This window comes from Myxocyprinus asiaticus, chromosome 44 (assembly GCF_019703515.2).
Source record: "Myxocyprinus asiaticus isolate MX2 ecotype Aquarium Trade chromosome 44, UBuf_Myxa_2, whole genome shotgun sequence".
Classification (NCBI taxonomy): domain Eukaryota; kingdom Metazoa; phylum Chordata; class Actinopteri; order Cypriniformes; family Catostomidae; genus Myxocyprinus; species Myxocyprinus asiaticus.
The window spans coordinates 29,299,089-29,315,167 of record NC_059387.1 but is presented as its reverse complement, the minus strand read 5'-3'; the positions used below and the strand labels follow the sequence as shown (position 1 = coordinate 29,315,167).

The following is a 16,079-nucleotide window of genomic DNA, read 5'->3' as shown; positions in this document are numbered from 1 at the left end:
ATTTTATCACAACAAGTGTCTAAATCAACTAATTTGTTTGAATACTGTTTAATAAGGAAATTCGTAGCAAAGATATTGCAGAAGAAATTAGCTAACAAGTGACTCTTGGAATTTATGCTCTTCAGTTAAACACAAACAAAAGCTGCTGTTTCCAATGCACATAATGTTAGGTGTGGTGGCTTTGTGGTTGAGTGTCTGATCTACTAATGGTAACTCTCAGATTCAATCCCATGTAAACTGAGAACAGCAGAGATTCTGTATTGGAGATTCAGGTACACTGTTAAAAATTTTCTCGTAAAAAAAACTGTAAAGAACTGGCAGCAGGGTTGCCAGCATGTTACTGTAAAATTAATGGTGTCTTGCTGTTGCTGAAATTAACAGCTAGATACTGTATTTACAGCTACAGTATACAACTGTAATTTAGCAGCATTTAGCTGTCAAATTACATACTATCTACTGTTGTTGAAATTAACAGCTATGTTCCCAGCATGCACTGCGGCATGAAGAAATTACTTCGATTTTTTACTATTTACTGGTTTATTTTGATGTTGTTTTTGTTGTAGTCTAAGTTACTTGTATTTTAATGTTCGGCTTTTACTTTTTTACATAAAAGTATGTTTGTTAATTGTCACCACTGTTGCGTTTTGTATGCCGAGAGCTGATATCTATGTGTCTTGATAAAAACTCGAGTTATGCTATAAGTTCATCAGAAACATAAAATATTCATTTTGCTAATATCATTTTGCTGAAATATAATTTACTGTTTTTGCTTATATGTGTAATGCATCACTATGGCCACATATAGTGCCATTTGCAGAGAAGGATCAGATATTCAGTGTGACCTTTGATTTTGTCTTCCTAGTAGCACAGTGCAACAACTTGTGTTTTACTTAAACATAAATTGACTGGCTGGAAGAACATAACATAAAAATAAAGAAGGTCCAAGGTGCCAGCTCAAGAGAACACTAATCACCGTAATGGTGACTCCAAACAAACTACTGATAACAAAACAACAACACTAATTAAACTAATACTGCTATTAAGTCTGGATAAAAACATTTGTACATGTTTTTTATTTTTATTTTTTACAATTTTTGTAGCCCCAATGCATTGCCAAAGCATACATACTTATTCAAGCGCAAAGGCTTACGGGTATGTCACCATTATAACCCACAATGCAGTGCTATACTGTTATTTTACTGTGTACAGGTTGTTGTTGTTTTTTTCTTCATTAAAATATACTGTTCAATCCTGGCAAAATTTTACATTTAATATGTACATTGCTTCAAAGGTTGATTTTTTTTTTTTTATTATTTTACTTCTCATTAGACAGAGAAGTGAAGGCTGATGTGAGATGATAAAGAACCAAGGAGTTAGTCAGAAACATCATGAACACTAACCATGTGGGTGGGTGTTAAAATATAAGTTTCAAAATGTCACTACAGCTTTCACCAAGATGATATCATGATTTTAAATGTTCATTTAACCCTAATGCCTTGCATAGAAAAGCTATTTACCATAAAACTAGTCACTTCACAGTGAGACTGCTCTTGATCTCCCAGAATGCAACATTTTTAACAGCAAACTACTGTATTTAAGAATCACAGTAGATTGCTGTAGGAATTTGGCCGTAAATTTACAGCAATTTTTTACAGTGTAGGTAGATGACTTTTGCAGTTATTGCACTAGAAGTTGTACTGGATGAAAGAGCTTCTGCTAAAATTGCAAAATAACGTGTAATTAATATAATCAAGATGATGACACTATACCAAAAAAGCCTACCAAAATCTACCATGGTAGGCTATTAACATATGGTTTTTGGGACATGGTGCCTTGGTAATTTAATGGTATTATCTGATGCACATTAGAGTGCCATGTTAATACCATGGTATCTGAATATGGTAATCATTCAGTACCATAACAGTTTATATCAAAGTATAACATCACTGTACCATGCATGGTATTACTCTTTATTTAGGAGGATGTCGGTTAATAAAATAGAATAACGTAGGCATCACCCAAAAAGTGTCAATTAACTACTTTTCTGTCCATGGCTTTTTTTGCGACAAAAAGTATAGCGCATCAAAACGTTTACCAATATAGTTGATGGAAATGCAAATTATCGCTTAAGTTTCACAAGTGACGACATGATATTTTTCCATTTAACTCTAGTGCATTAACTCTATGTTGATACTTCAAATGTCGCGAAAAAATGGTTTGGAAACACTTTTTGTTCAGAAAATTGGCATTACGCAAATATATAGTGTCACGTGACAGAATTTACCCAAATCATTAGCCTGTGTTAATCATGATGACAAGGTATACATCCTTGAAAGCCAGTTTATTGTATGTGAAGCATTTCTCGCACTGTTATGGATTGGTCTTAATGGCATACCTGCACAGATCTGATGCTGCAAACGTGACACTTCCAGAAGTGCCAACTCAAATATCTCGTATCATGCACCTGTCATCGACAAGTGCACGGAGAACAAATGAATGGCTGCTCTTTGCATTAATTTAATCGTGGTAACCATCCGTTTATTTATTAAAGTTGCTTATCCACACCATTCAAAATAATAGACGGCAGGCATGGAATTAGCCCACAATACAAAATAACATGTCATTTCTGTGCACAAAGATGTTTTAAATTAAAAAGAAATACACAATACTAGAAGAAAAGCTTCAGTGTGCTTTTTTGGAGCACTAACAGCCCAATTAAAATGATTGTTTAGCTTACTTTTGAAAAAATGCCAGCAAATTCCCTGTATTAAATGAAATAAATTACCAAACTAATAAAGCATTTTATTACAAAAATAAATTACCAAACCAAAAAATAATATTGTTAGGCCTATATAGGCCTAATTTCCTTTTCTTTACACAAACTTAAATTAGCCTTACCCTGTAGGCGAAAAAGCCGGCTGAATGACATTCCCAGAATGTTCTACACTTTTTTTCAAGACTACATAAAACTATTTGTCCAATGCTGAGTTCACTTTCAGAAAACGAGCTTTTGAACATTTTAAAACTTTTAAATATTTTAAATCTAACCCTCTTGACCTCGGATTGCATTTGCTGAGCTTCTTCAGAAACTTTCAGTTGTATTATGATGCTAAAATTAATTTTAGATGACAATCAAGTCCAGTTGGTCATTGAAAGTTGCTGGACAAATATGCAGGACATAATGCAGTTGTGATGGCAATGCTTTAGATTAGATGATTATTCAAAATAGCCTATTGAATATCAGGAATGTATCATATGTAAACCCTGATATTACACCGCATCATTTTTTCTTTAATAGCTGTGCACACAACATATACACATAGATGGATGGTCCTTATACTAAGACTAAAAGTTTTCCCCACTACTTGGTGCAGGTTGCCAGCTTGAAAAGGGCCATGACGATTCGCTCTCGGGTCGGAACCGGTAACAACCTGCGATAGCACAACATCAGGACCAATATTACAGTCCTATCAGAAGGGCAACAGTTCCCTTTTAACTGCAGTTCCTCATCTTCTGGTTGCATTTATTTGTGAAATTAAAATGACAGTAAGCTGTCTAATTTCAATGAATTTTCTCAATACTCTCCCCATTTTACCAAAACTTTAGGAACATCTGGGAGGTGAAAGGTACACAATTAGCGATAAACACACATTTCTGTATGGAAACGGCTTAAGGGCAGATTTATTTTGCGATAAACCAAAACTTCTGCGACATGTTTTTTTATTTATTTTTTTTTTTTTTAGGCATGACGTCATCACGCACACCATTTTTAATCGATAATAGGCCATTTGAATGGAAACAGGCAGAAGACGGCAAATTTCGCAAACCTTTTTTTGTTTTTTACGCATTTTCACTTTGTCGATAACAAAGCAGCACGAAAAGTGGATGGAAACTAGGTTGTCTTATTAACATATTTGACCTAATGCGTCAAAGTTGATAAACACCTGAAAGGCAGAAAGGTGAGAGACTTCATTTCCTCCCCCTGATGCTGGGAATGGTAAACAAAACTCGGTGAGCAACTATTTCTAACTTCTTACCTTCTTTTCAAGAGACAAATATTATGACTGTAAAATAACTGAGCAAATTCGTCAAGTACTCAGGTGCTCGAGGCGAGCGGGTGGACTTCTAACGGTTTTCATTTGTCAGCGCGAGCATTTAAATATATTTGAAAGTCAAATTGACTCGCGAGCGCTCTAAACGATTACATGTAGGCCCTATTTATAGTCAAACATAATATTATAATGTCCAAAACGAACTGCATAGACCGTTGGAAGGGTTTGGAAATCATACAAATCATATATTTTCTATATATGCATTTTTAATATTTTGTTGTGTAATATCGTTGATGTACAATTTGTCTGTACCCCAATGGAATGAACGGGCCTGGATTGATGAAGACATCTACATTTAACATTTAACTCTTCAGAGGAAGGGATGACGCTATGAGCGCATAATAGGACTTATGTTGTTTAAATTTTAACGATCGTAATAAAGCATTATTTCAGCACTGGTGTAATTTGAGAGGGAAATCTAGCATTTTAACTTAACAATTCTGTTTATTGATTGACAATAAATCCGGAATGCTGCTATTGTAAAATTAAAACATATTTAATCAAGAATAATAATAATCTACCAATATTAAACCAGAAATATCTAAAGATACTGCTGGCATGACTATAAAGCTTTTAAAACATTATTCCAGTGAAAAGAGCAGTGCTGATATTACATGCATATGTGTTTGTTGTATTTCTGTCATAACTGGTAATGAGACCGTGTCCCTATTTGTGTATAGAACATTTTTATATACCCTCACAGTGTTTGTGTGAACTCTAGGCCTCTTTTAAAGGAGCAATATGTAACACTGACATCAAGCATTTAAAATGGGTAGTGCAGTCCAAATTAAAAATATTGGAGGGTTGTCTCCCTCGTCCTCTCCTCCTCAGACTCGAAGCTCACGCGGGTTGCCAGGTTGAGGACACGCAACAGGAATGAGCAAACTGACAATGGCAAGCTAAGAGCCTTACACGGTAAGTTGATCAGCAAATGTATACGTCTGCAATATTATAAACCAGCTCATGTGGATTTTTTATAACTCTGTCAATGTTAGCTAGACATATTGCTGGCTTCGATGGCTGCAGTGCGTTGTGTTTGCCCGCTAACTTGTTTCAAATCTGACAACCCGGGGTGTCAAAATACTATTGGGAAATGGGCAGTGGGCGGGATCACACAGGCCAAAACACAAACAGAAATTCCGGCCCGGAACAGACATTTCAAAGTAGAATATACTGGCTGTAACATTGTTTTCGGAGAAGCCAGTATTTCATCTTAGCATGTTTCCTAAATCTCTGATAACATATTATAATTTTATGCTTTAGTACAGTAAATATATTACATGTGGCACCTCTAAGTAAAATAAATAAATAAATAAAAAAATCCTAATTTATTATTGTATTTATTTTTTGGTCTTTCTTGAAAATACAAAACAAAAACACATTAAACATTACAAAACATTTGTTAACTGAAGTGATATAGGCTATGTATAATGTAAAAAGTCAATTAAATTCAGTCGGTTATGGTGCAATCTCGAGGAAACAAGCAATGTAGAATTTTGGGTTCATTATAACTAAATAACTCAAATTCACCTCCTCAAAGGTTACCAGTAGTGTAATCAAATAAACTTAATTGGGTTTTCTTTTTTTAATTAACCACATAAACAGTCCCATTTAAAATGTCGCAATTTAGCAATGGCTAACTTTAAAGAGAGAGTTCACCCAAAAATTACAATTCTGTCATTTACTCACCCTCAAATTGTTTCAAACCCCTATGGCTTTCTTTCTCCTATGGAACACCAAAAGCAATGCTAGGCAGAATGATAGCCTCAGTCACCATTCACTTTCATTGTATGGAAAAAGTGCAGTGTCAACATTGTTCTAAATTTCTCCTTGTGCATTCCACAGGAAAAAGGAAACTCGGAGATTTGGAACAACATGAGGGTGAGAAAGAATAGTAATATTTGGGTGAACTAACCCTTTCATTTTTCAGTCAGACTTTTAAAAAGTGAAGAAAACCAAACCAGAGGTACACAAATGAGTAAGCATGCTCTCAGCACCAACACAGCTCAACCAACCAATTGATGTACACACAGAGGCAATTAGTGCAACAATTAACTGTAGCAAGAGCATGTAGAATGATAAAACTAATCAACTAAAAACAGGCATCTGAAATGGAGGCCCAAACTTTAAGGGTCCATCCATCTTGTAGAGGCACCGCAGAAACTAACAGTGTCAAACCCAGAGAAGACATACCAAGCCTGTAGCTACAGTCACCCAAATTAAAACAAGGGGGAAAAAACAAAGGAGGGAGCAAATAAAATAATAATTACTTTAAAATGCTAATGTTATTAATATTTTGTATGAAATAACAATTAAGACATTGCATTTAATATACAGTTGTTTTTCCCCAACCTTTTGAATTTTTGCTTGAAAGCATTGCTGATGGTTTTGCATCTGTCATTGCTGGTAGAGTGAGCTAGTACTGTGTTGTTGTTTTTTTGTTAGTTTGTTGTCTTTTGAATATATACATGCATTCAATAGGTATTCAAATAAAAATTAATTCCAACTCTCTTCCGTTACCACCAATTAAAGAGTTATGCTAAAAACTGCAAGACAGTCCACACAACACAAATCAGCATGAAGAGCTTGTCTGGTCTTCGGCCTTGAGATATGTTGTAGAAATGAGTGGCGGACGGGAAGTAATGGAGCCAGACTGAGAAGATTCTCTTTCCCTTTCCAACGTTTCCTTTCGTCTGCCAACTGGAGTCAGGTTCACATTATGTTTGGAAGGAAGAGCAACTGGCTGTTAACACTTGTAGTGTCAGCTCTAATTGTAAAAATACTGGTCAGTGAGAATGCATATCTACCATCTTTTGACCTGAGGAGAACAAAAAGACTTATTTCACACCAGGGTTGACAAAAGAATATTATTTTAGGGCTAAATACATCGTACAAACTGAAAAACAAGTAGGATTTGCACTCACAGTGGCTGCCGTGTTCACCATTGCGGGGGCACGTAACTGTAGGTTGGAGTGGTGGGTGGGCGGTATGTGGGCATTGAGGGGTGGGGCGCGACTGCGGTCGGGGAGTGAGTAGTTAATAACGTCCCTAGGAATGGGAAAAAAAAAATAACAGCCCACAACATATAACCTCTGTCTTTCAGAACATACATACTTCATACATACAAAATCAATAATACATTTCAAAAATGAATAATGAATTTGAATCTCTTTCCTTTCCAATTTACTGCATTTTCATGGACGTTTAGGCATTTTAAAGGGATAGTTCATCCAAAAATGAAAAATTATTCTCATCATTTACTCGCCCTCATGATATCCCTGGTGTGTATGACTTTGATTCTTCAGCAGAACAAATTTGAGGAAAAATAGAAAAATATCTTAGTTCAGTAGGTCCTTAAAATGCAAGTGGAAGGTGATCAGACTTTGAAGCTCCAAAAATCACAGACAGTCAGCATAAACGTCATCGGTATGACTCCAGCGGTTAAATTAATGACTTCTTAAGCAATACAATCACTTTTCGTGCAATCAATATTTAAGTACTTTTTAACTTAAACCATCGCTTCCGGTAAGCTTCACGAGAGCGCTGAGTTCACGCGGTCGCTTTTTAAGGACCTACTGAGCTAAGATATTTTTGTATTTTTCTTCAAATGTGTTCTGGTGAATAAAAAAAGTCATACACACCTGGGATATCATGAGAATGAGTAAATGATGAGAGAATGTTCATTTTTGGGTGAACTATCCCTTTAAAAAAGGGTTCCCACACTTTTTGACCACTGGATTTCTACAACTTTTCCATTACCTTTCTATTCATTTATGAATACTTGATAAGAATTTCTTTAATAGAATTAAAAATGTTACCAAACAATTCACTAATGAATCATTGAGATTGATCTTTGAACTGATTCATTAAAAAGAACGGACTCAAAAGAATAGTTTGCTCTTAAATCAGACATTGTCATCATTATTACAATCACATTTTAGCTTTCCAAAAATGTTCTACCTTCTATCAATTAACATGATGTCATTAAATTGCATATATAATAATTTTTAAATCTAAATAATTACGACATGCGGACTAATTCATAAAATTAATTTAAATTAATCGCATACATCATTATCTACTGAGAAAAGCCCCCAAATAAAGATTATGCATAATAATTCAAATGCATGTAATAGATGGACCTATAATAAATATATAATACAGACTGATATTCAGTTTGAAATAAATTGCATTCCTGTGGCAGATGAATAAAGCATTGATAAGACAATACAAAAAGTGGTACTTTTATTATGGAATTTACGTTCACGTCAGGGGGCATGATTAATTGCGTAATTTTTTTAACATGTTATTTTTTATATAATTACACTCAAATAACGTGCTAAATCAGCAGCTCCAATAATAATATGAGCTGTCACTTTTTAAAATAATTTATACAATTTACAATTTGCTTATTTACACTGACACTAAAATGGTACTGTCTCTTTAAGAAAAATGCCAGTTCAGTTCAAGTCTCACAGAAGTGTTTCAGTTGAAATCTAAACATTAACTAACCAGAGGGTGATGACAGAAATGTTTTTTTCCCTGCGAAATTTGGACACATATGCTTATGATTTATCTCATTGTATCCACACCGACATTCGGCTACAACACAGAAGTGCAGAACATTGTTTTTTTACCCACCCCTAAACATCATGTGAAACAAGCTGTGGTTTGTCGCTTTTAATGTCGGTCAGGTGGTTCTTCCATTTCACTGTGTGCGTGGGATTTCACAAACTCAATTTTAAAATTCCCTGATATTTCCAGGTCTTCCATGACTGTGGGAACCATGAACTAACTGCATCTAGTCCAAAACCATCTACTGTATATACTCGATTTTCATTTAAAACCAAGCAACTCACCAGCTGACATAGCCATGGTGGTGCCTCCTACCATTCCCATGGCAACTCCATTAGGGCGGGGAGGGGGAATGGGAGGGGCATACATGGCTGCCGGCATGCCATTTGGCTGGACCACTGTTGTATGATGAATGACATGGGGCGGTGCGGCGTAAAGGGGCTGTGTGTAGTAAGTGCCTTGCTGCTGGGGAGAGAACATCCAATGTCTTGACAAATAACAGAATTGATATCCTTTAGGCTTCACAACCTCCAATCCACGTGACCTTACCTGTGCGTAAGGGTTCTGTTGGGCGTAGGGACTTCTCACAGGGTAGACGGCAGCAGGGTAGGGGTTAGGTGATGAGGAGTAGGGGGGTACAGCACCTGTTGTAGGGGAGCAGGACATTTTGAAAGGAGTCCCAGGAGCATAACCTGAAGGGATGATAAAGGCTTTGTTAGGCTTGATGACATATAGAAAATAAAACAAAAATCTAATTTGCTAGCAGCATCACAGAGCAAACAATGCCCACCCACTCTTTTAGCCACCTTGGTTCCAGAAGTATTTTCCCACTCCACAGGGATTTCTTAAAGTACTTCCTAAAAGAGTTCTAAGCCATGAACAAGACCAACCAGCCCCGAGGTGAATTACATCATTACAAACTTTGATTAGAAGCTAAAAAGTATTTAGAAAAAGTATCTGATTCAAAGTGTAGAAACAAAATATTTATATTTTATTGCAAAATATCCAGATATATACTAAAGTATAAGTAGTTTGAAAGTGTAGGGAGACTCGATTTAATCATTCACATTGAAGTTGGAGCTCACTGCAAAGCTCATTTAGTGTGCTTTGCCGGCCGCAATTCTCTGATTGGTGGATCTTTGTTCAGAAGATAGTGTAGTTATGAAGTTGAAATAACAATGACTTATGGTTTCAACAAAACCATATATCATAAGTTAACAACCTCAAAGTTCATGGTAGGACTGTCTTTAAAGGTTTTGAGTTTTTGTTAAAAAAAATCAATTCGCCTATGGAGAAAACTAATGGGATTTTTACTTCTGGAACTCGACTGTTGAAAATCATATGAAATTAAAATATTTACTTTCTCAATATACATTTCTGGTCTTAATTGTACACGATTCATTGATGCACGCTCCCTCCGACCAAATTTTTTTTTTATCTTTGTAATCTTTCATCAAAATGTAATGTAACTTGCTCTGGCTCTGAAACGACATCTCTTATTGGCTGAAGCCCTCTGATTTTTCAGCCCCTCCCTTCCAACTATCTAACTCCTGTCTCATACTGTATGTAACACCTCCTTTAAACAAACAAATCCATTTTCGATGGATAAAGTCCCGCCCTCCATTTTTTCTCTTTGCATATCCTGTTTCATTTAGAAATACAGTATATCCGTTCACAAAAAGAAAAATGGTTTGTTACGTTGACTTTAAGATATACAAAGACACCTAGGTAGCTCAGTGGTAAAAGACGCTGGCTACCACCCCTGGAGTTCGCTAGTTCGAATCCCAGGGTGTGCTGAGTGACTCCAGCCAGGTCTCCTAAGCAACCAAATTGGCCCGGTTGCTAGGGTGGGTAGAGTCACATGGGGTAACCTCCTCGTAGTCGCTATAATGTGGTTCGTTCTCGGTGGGGCGCGTGGTGAGTTGAGCACGGCTGTCGCGGTGGATGGCGAAGCCTCCACATGCGCTATGTCTCCGTGGCAACACGCTCAACAAGCCACGTGATAAGATGTGTGGGTTGATGGTCTCAGACGTGGAGGCAACTGGGATTCATCCTCTGCCACCCGGATTGAGGCGAATCACTACGCCACTAAGCGCACTGGGAATTGGGCATTCCAAATTGGGTGAAAAAAAAAAAGATGTACGAAGACATACACAAAATGTTAAGTGTTCAGTACAACATTAATAAAAGTACAACCATGAGTGAGCTGTAATATAAGGACTGAACATTCTAGTTTCTTAAATACTGTTGATCAAATTAGGGTAACACTTTATTTTAATGTGTCCTTGTTACACATATTACATGTATTTACTATAGTAATAACAGTCAGTTATGCATAATTAAAAACAACTAACCCTAAACCTATAGTAAGTACATGTTGTTAATACATGTTATTAATAATCAGTAATTACTTGTGTAAATACACTGTAACAAGGACACATTAAAATAAAGTGTAACCCAAATTAGCCCTGTCATAACTCTGTGATGAAACATTGTGAAAAGGACAAACCACATCCCACCACAGTTCTTTTCTGACTTCTAAGAAACCATCTCAAAGGTATAGTAAAACTCAAGGAGTCAGGGCTTCCCTTACCTGTGGGAAAGGCTGGGTTAGCTCCAGGGTACATGCTGGGGGAGTACGCTGGAGCTGCCGCAGCATAACCAACAGGAAATCCCGCTGCAAGAGAGGCCAAGACATTAACTGAGGACAAATCACAGCAATGAATAATAACAATGACACTAGAGGAATATAAATGCATTTAATCACAGGCATCAAGAGTCAACACCTTCTATCGACTGCATAACAATGAGACAGAGACAGCTGTTTTCTGGTTACCTGGGTATCCAATTCCTTTAGGGTTGGCATAAGGAACCCCTGATGACGCAGGGCTATAAACAGGGTTCATGATGTTGATCGTTCAGTTCCTGTGGGGAGGGGGGACAGTAGCAGAAACATTAAACAAAACTCAAGCAAACTTCCACAGGCTCCACATTATTCTACTCCAAAAGCCCACCTATTACTCCAATTACCACTTTTACTGTGAATTATTTACCTTTGGAAAACTTAATGGCATTTTCTAGGCCAAATCACTTACAGAGAAAATAGATCCTTAATAAACACAATAAGACATTCGTACTATGTTTTTGAAATTTGCTAAAACACACATGGGCTTTTCAATGGCTGATAATACCAATACATAAAGGGATAGTTCACCCAATGATGAAAATTCTCTCTTCATTTACTCACCCTCATGTTATTCCAGATGTGTGACTTTCTTTCCTCTGCAGAAAATTAGGATTTTTAGTTGAATATTCAGCTCCGTAGGTCCATACAATGCAAGTGAATGGTGACCTGAACTTTGAAGCTCCAAAAAGCACACAAAGGCAGCATTCCAAATCCACGTCTTCAGAAGCGATATGATAGGTGTGGGTGAGAAACAGATCAATATTTAAGTCCTTTTTATTATAAATCTCCAATTTCACTTTCACATTCTTCTTTTGTTTTTTGGCAATTTGCTTCGTGCATATCGCCACCTACAGGTCGGGCTGGTCAAAGGTGGAGATTTACAGTAAAAAATGACTTTTGTTTTTCTTACCCACACATGTGGATTTGGAATGCTGACTTTATGTGCTTTTTGGAGCTTCAGAGCTCTGGCCACCGTTCACTTGCATTGTATGGACCAAAAGAGCTGATATATTCTTATAAAAATCTTTATTTTTGTTCTATAGAAGAAAGATAGTCATACACATTTGGGATGGCATGATAATGAGGGTGAGTCAATTATGAAAGGATTTTCCTTTACTCTTCCTTTAAAAAAGAGAGCAGGGGAGCTGATGGCTGATTTATTGCTAATATATACATAATACAATTTAATGACAGCCAATGAAATGAAACGTACACAAAATAGCTGAAATTACACTAAAAGAACCTTTAGTCAATTTAATAAAAACATTTTAAACAAATTCGAAAATTGAAATAAATTGTAGCCATTGACAAGATTGTCGGGAGAGTTTGTAATTGACACATATAGGGGAACAACTCCTATTACTTGTCCAAGTGGACATTTTTATCGGCCAATAATTTCAAATAAAGGGCCAGGCCAATATCTCACTACTCGAGATGCCATGGTTCAGTTCTGTCGGTCATGTGAATAAACTACTTTGAAATTCTAATGAATGCAATCCCTTTATACTCTTCCAGAGGACAACAAACCCAAAAGACCTCAAGTCATCCTCTACTACACCTGTCAATCACATCTGATGTCTGGGACACACAAAGCTTGTCATTGTTGGCATAGACTTCTGATGCACTGCATAAGTTCAGAATCAGTAACAATATATAGGCCTGCTGTAAAAGAGCAGATTCAGTGTTATTCAACGCCCCATCAAGCAAAAGATGTTTATAAGTAACGAAGGTGCTAAGTCGCGCGCTGCTGTCAGATGCGTCGTGTTTCTGTTCGTATCTCATGAGGTGAGTTTCAAAATGCACATCAAAACATGGTGTTGATGCATCCAAATAAAACGCAAATAAGAAAAACATTCAAATGTAATGCATCGAGAGCACTCCTATCCGAATAAAGGCTCCCATTCAATTCTTTGCAACTGCCTCCTCTGAAACATAAGCATGGTGTTCAATTAGCCTTAAGTCCCTATTGTAAACTGACTCTATCGATTCACCGATTAATATTTTACATGCATTCATAAAAGGAGAACTTCAAACATCACGGTAACATGCGGTAATGATGCATTGATGCTCGAATACATCATGGTTATAAACGTAACATTGTGCACGCAGGATGCAGCTCAGCGGCTCGATGTTATAGGCCAACAGCAACATCTCGCATCCCCACTTTATCCCAATTCACTCCATGTTCCGCTGCTTCATCCTTTTCTGTCTTTATCCCCAAAACGTTCTGCCCAAGTGGGCAGCTAAAACAAATCATGTGAATTAGATAGTCACTGTGGGTACGTACGGTCAGTGGTGTATTTTTGTGAGGACTGCGGCTGAATTATCCAGAATTTCGCTGTTGTTGTTCTGATGATGTTGTCTCGCGCTCTTGTTGCGTCCTCCTACGCACAGCACGAGCCCTTGGCAGCACCGTGCGTCACTTCCGACGCTGGGAAGAAGCGGAAGTACGTTTTCCAAATCGGGCTACATGCCACGAGATTTGTAAAGGAAATTTGTGTTATGCAGTCTGGGGCTGTTTCTCAATGTGCGTTCTTTTGTGTTCTTACGTTCTTGTGGACTCTATCACCCACTGCCGAAGTTCGAGTCCAATCCTCAAGAACGCAAGTATCGAGAATGCAGGAAATTACCCGGATGTGTCATTGAAATCGAGGATGCATCGGATGGTGACTTGTGCGCAAGAACTCGGTACTACGGTGGCAGACGAAGGACAATTATCGTTTTGTTTTTTCCTCAAGAGTTTCTCCGCTGTAAGCTCGCGAAAAGTCTGACGGCTCGTGAGAGTCGTTATACTCCGTCACCATTTTTTTCCCCTTTGGGCATCATTTTAATACAGTAATAAAAATGGAGAAAACGAGTGTTTACAGACTCTGTTCTTTTAACGTGTCACTAGTCCTGCAAAACCTCACTGCTGTGATGATATTATTGCGGTCATTGGTGTGATAATGCCAGTAGTTCTCTCACTGGATTCAAATGTGCTGTGAAGGTTAATTGCGCAACAGTAAGATACAGCACATCTCAAAGCTCGCAATAGATGTGTTCTGCGTCCTCCTGTACTTCCGGGTTCGTTATTCCAAGGTAGCTTGGAAAGACTGTTCTTCATAAGAACACAAGTCCGTTCTCTGCGTTCTTAGAATTAAGAAACACCATGGTGTTTAAAACGTCTGTTTCTGTGTTTATATTTCTCATTTGGGTCTGATTTACCCCAGTTTGACCTTACTTCTTTTAAACATGTACAGTATAATGTATGTAAAACATCACTAAACCTTTGTTACTAAATGATATACCGTTTTTTAAATAGGGAATATATATAAATATATATATATGAAAATATATCAAATATATGTATAAATATGTCCACTTCTGTGTTTATATGTTATGTATGTATAATGTAAGTAAAACATTACTACAAACTTTTGTTACTAAATGAAATACATTATTTTAAGGAGAATATATAAGTATATATATTTATATGTATATATTGTCCTTAAAAAAAAAAAAAAAATATATATATATATATATATATATATATATATATATATATATATATATATATATACAGTATATGTCTATTTCTGTGTTTATATTTCTGTTTTGGGTCAAATTTACCCCGTTTTAACTTTCTTGTGTTATATACGTATGTATGTATAATGTATGTTAAACATTACTGAACATTTATTACTAAATTAAATACCTTTTTTTTTTTTTAAAAAAAAAAAAAGGAGAGAGGATATATGCAAAATATATAGTGTATAAAAAGTATTTGCCATTAGCATTGTGCATTTGGTTTTAGACAACTAGGTAAGAAAGTCGTCAAGCAGTTAAAGGAATATTCTGGGTTCAACACAAATTAAGCTCAATCGACAGCATTTGTGGCATAATATTGATAACCACAAAACTTAATTTTGACTTGTTCCTCCTTTTCTTTAAAAAGAAAAAAGAAGAAGCAAAAATCGAAGTTACAGTGAGCCACTTACAAAGTGAATGTGGGCAATTTTTGGAGGGTTTAAACAGAAATGTGAAGCTTTAAATTTTTATAAAAGCCCTTACATTAATTCTTCTGTTAAAACTCATGTATTATTTGAGCTGTGAAGTTGTTTAAATTGTAATTTTTACAGTCATTTTAGGGTTTGTTGACATCACATTGTCATGGTAATGAAGTTGTAAAATTGGCTATAACTTTACAGAGAAAAGGTTAGTACGTGATTTTATCACATTAAAATCATGTTTACATGCATATACTTTATGTTTTGTGGCTATACTTTTGAAACAGAGAATATTTTAATGTTCAGAATCAGATATTGGCCCCCATTCACTTCCATAGTAAGTGCCTCACTGTAATCTCGATTTCTGATTTTTTAAAGAAAAGGACGAATGAGTCTAAATGAATTTGTGTGGTAATCAACATTATGCCACAAATGCTGTCGATTGAGTAAGATTTCATTCTTACTGATAGTGGCACCTGGTGGCCGAGGCTGGTACCACATGCTAATTGTTAGCTAGCAAGCAAAATAAATAAATAAATAAATAAATAAATCTCATGTGTTGCCTCTTGAGGAGAAAAAAACATTTTTGGAGAGAGAAAAAAAAATTTGAGAGAGAAAAAAAAATGTTTTGAGAGAAAAATTTGTAAAGAAATTTTCTTTTTTTAGAGAGAGAGAGAGAGAGAGAGAGATTTGTAAAGAAAAAAATTGGAGCGAAAAAAA

At 36.2% G+C, this 16,079-nt stretch overlaps 2 protein-coding genes across 5 annotated transcripts in view; one reads left to right on the top strand and one right to left on the bottom strand.

Moving 5' to 3' along the window:
* The first annotated feature begins 3,792 nt into the window (after nt 1-3,792).
* The window catches only part of LOC127434461 (ATP-binding cassette sub-family D member 3-like), a 35,010-nt gene continuing 22,723 nt past the window's right edge, over nt 3,793-16,079 (top strand). Inside the window, exons 1-2 of the mRNA XM_051687244.1 lie at nt 3,793-4,011; nt 4,944-5,027. The gene's annotated coding sequence lies outside the window, so the exon portion shown is untranslated. The remainder of the gene's footprint in view (nt 4,012-4,943; nt 5,028-16,079) is intronic.
* fam168b (family with sequence similarity 168 member B) lies at nt 5,436-14,318 on the bottom strand. 4 transcript variants are annotated; one of them, XM_051687291.1, is made up of 7 exons: nt 13,661-14,318; nt 11,524-11,612; nt 11,281-11,388; nt 9,237-9,379; nt 8,972-9,152; nt 7,037-7,160; nt 5,436-6,930 (listed from the first exon to the last, which is right to left on the bottom strand). In XM_051687291.1, exons 2-6 carry the CDS (start codon nt 11,591-11,593, stop codon nt 7,051-7,053), a joined length of 612 nt encoding a protein of 203 aa, XP_051543251.1. In that variant the 5' UTR covers nt 11,594-11,612; nt 13,661-14,318; the 3' UTR covers nt 5,436-6,930; nt 7,037-7,050. The 4 variants fall into 4 exon arrangements, with proteins under 4 accessions (XP_051543251.1, XP_051543252.1, XP_051543253.1 ...); XM_051687292.1 differs by having other exon boundaries at nt 8,972-9,149; nt 13,661-14,263; XM_051687293.1 differs by having other exon boundaries at nt 11,281-11,364; nt 13,661-14,257.

Coding starts and splice junctions, on each gene's coding strand:
- fam168b (XM_051687291.1), bottom strand. CDS start 11,593: ATGAACCCTGTTTATAGCCCTGCGTCATCAGGGGTTCCTTATGCCAAC. Junction 11,389..11,523: donor TAAAGGAATTGGATACCCAG/GTAACCAGAAAA, acceptor ATTTGTCCTCAG/TTAATGTCTTGGCCTCTCTT. Junction 7,161..8,971: donor CACCATGGCTATGTCAGCTG/GTGAGTTGCTTG, acceptor TCCCATTCCTAG/GGACGTTATTAACTACTCAC.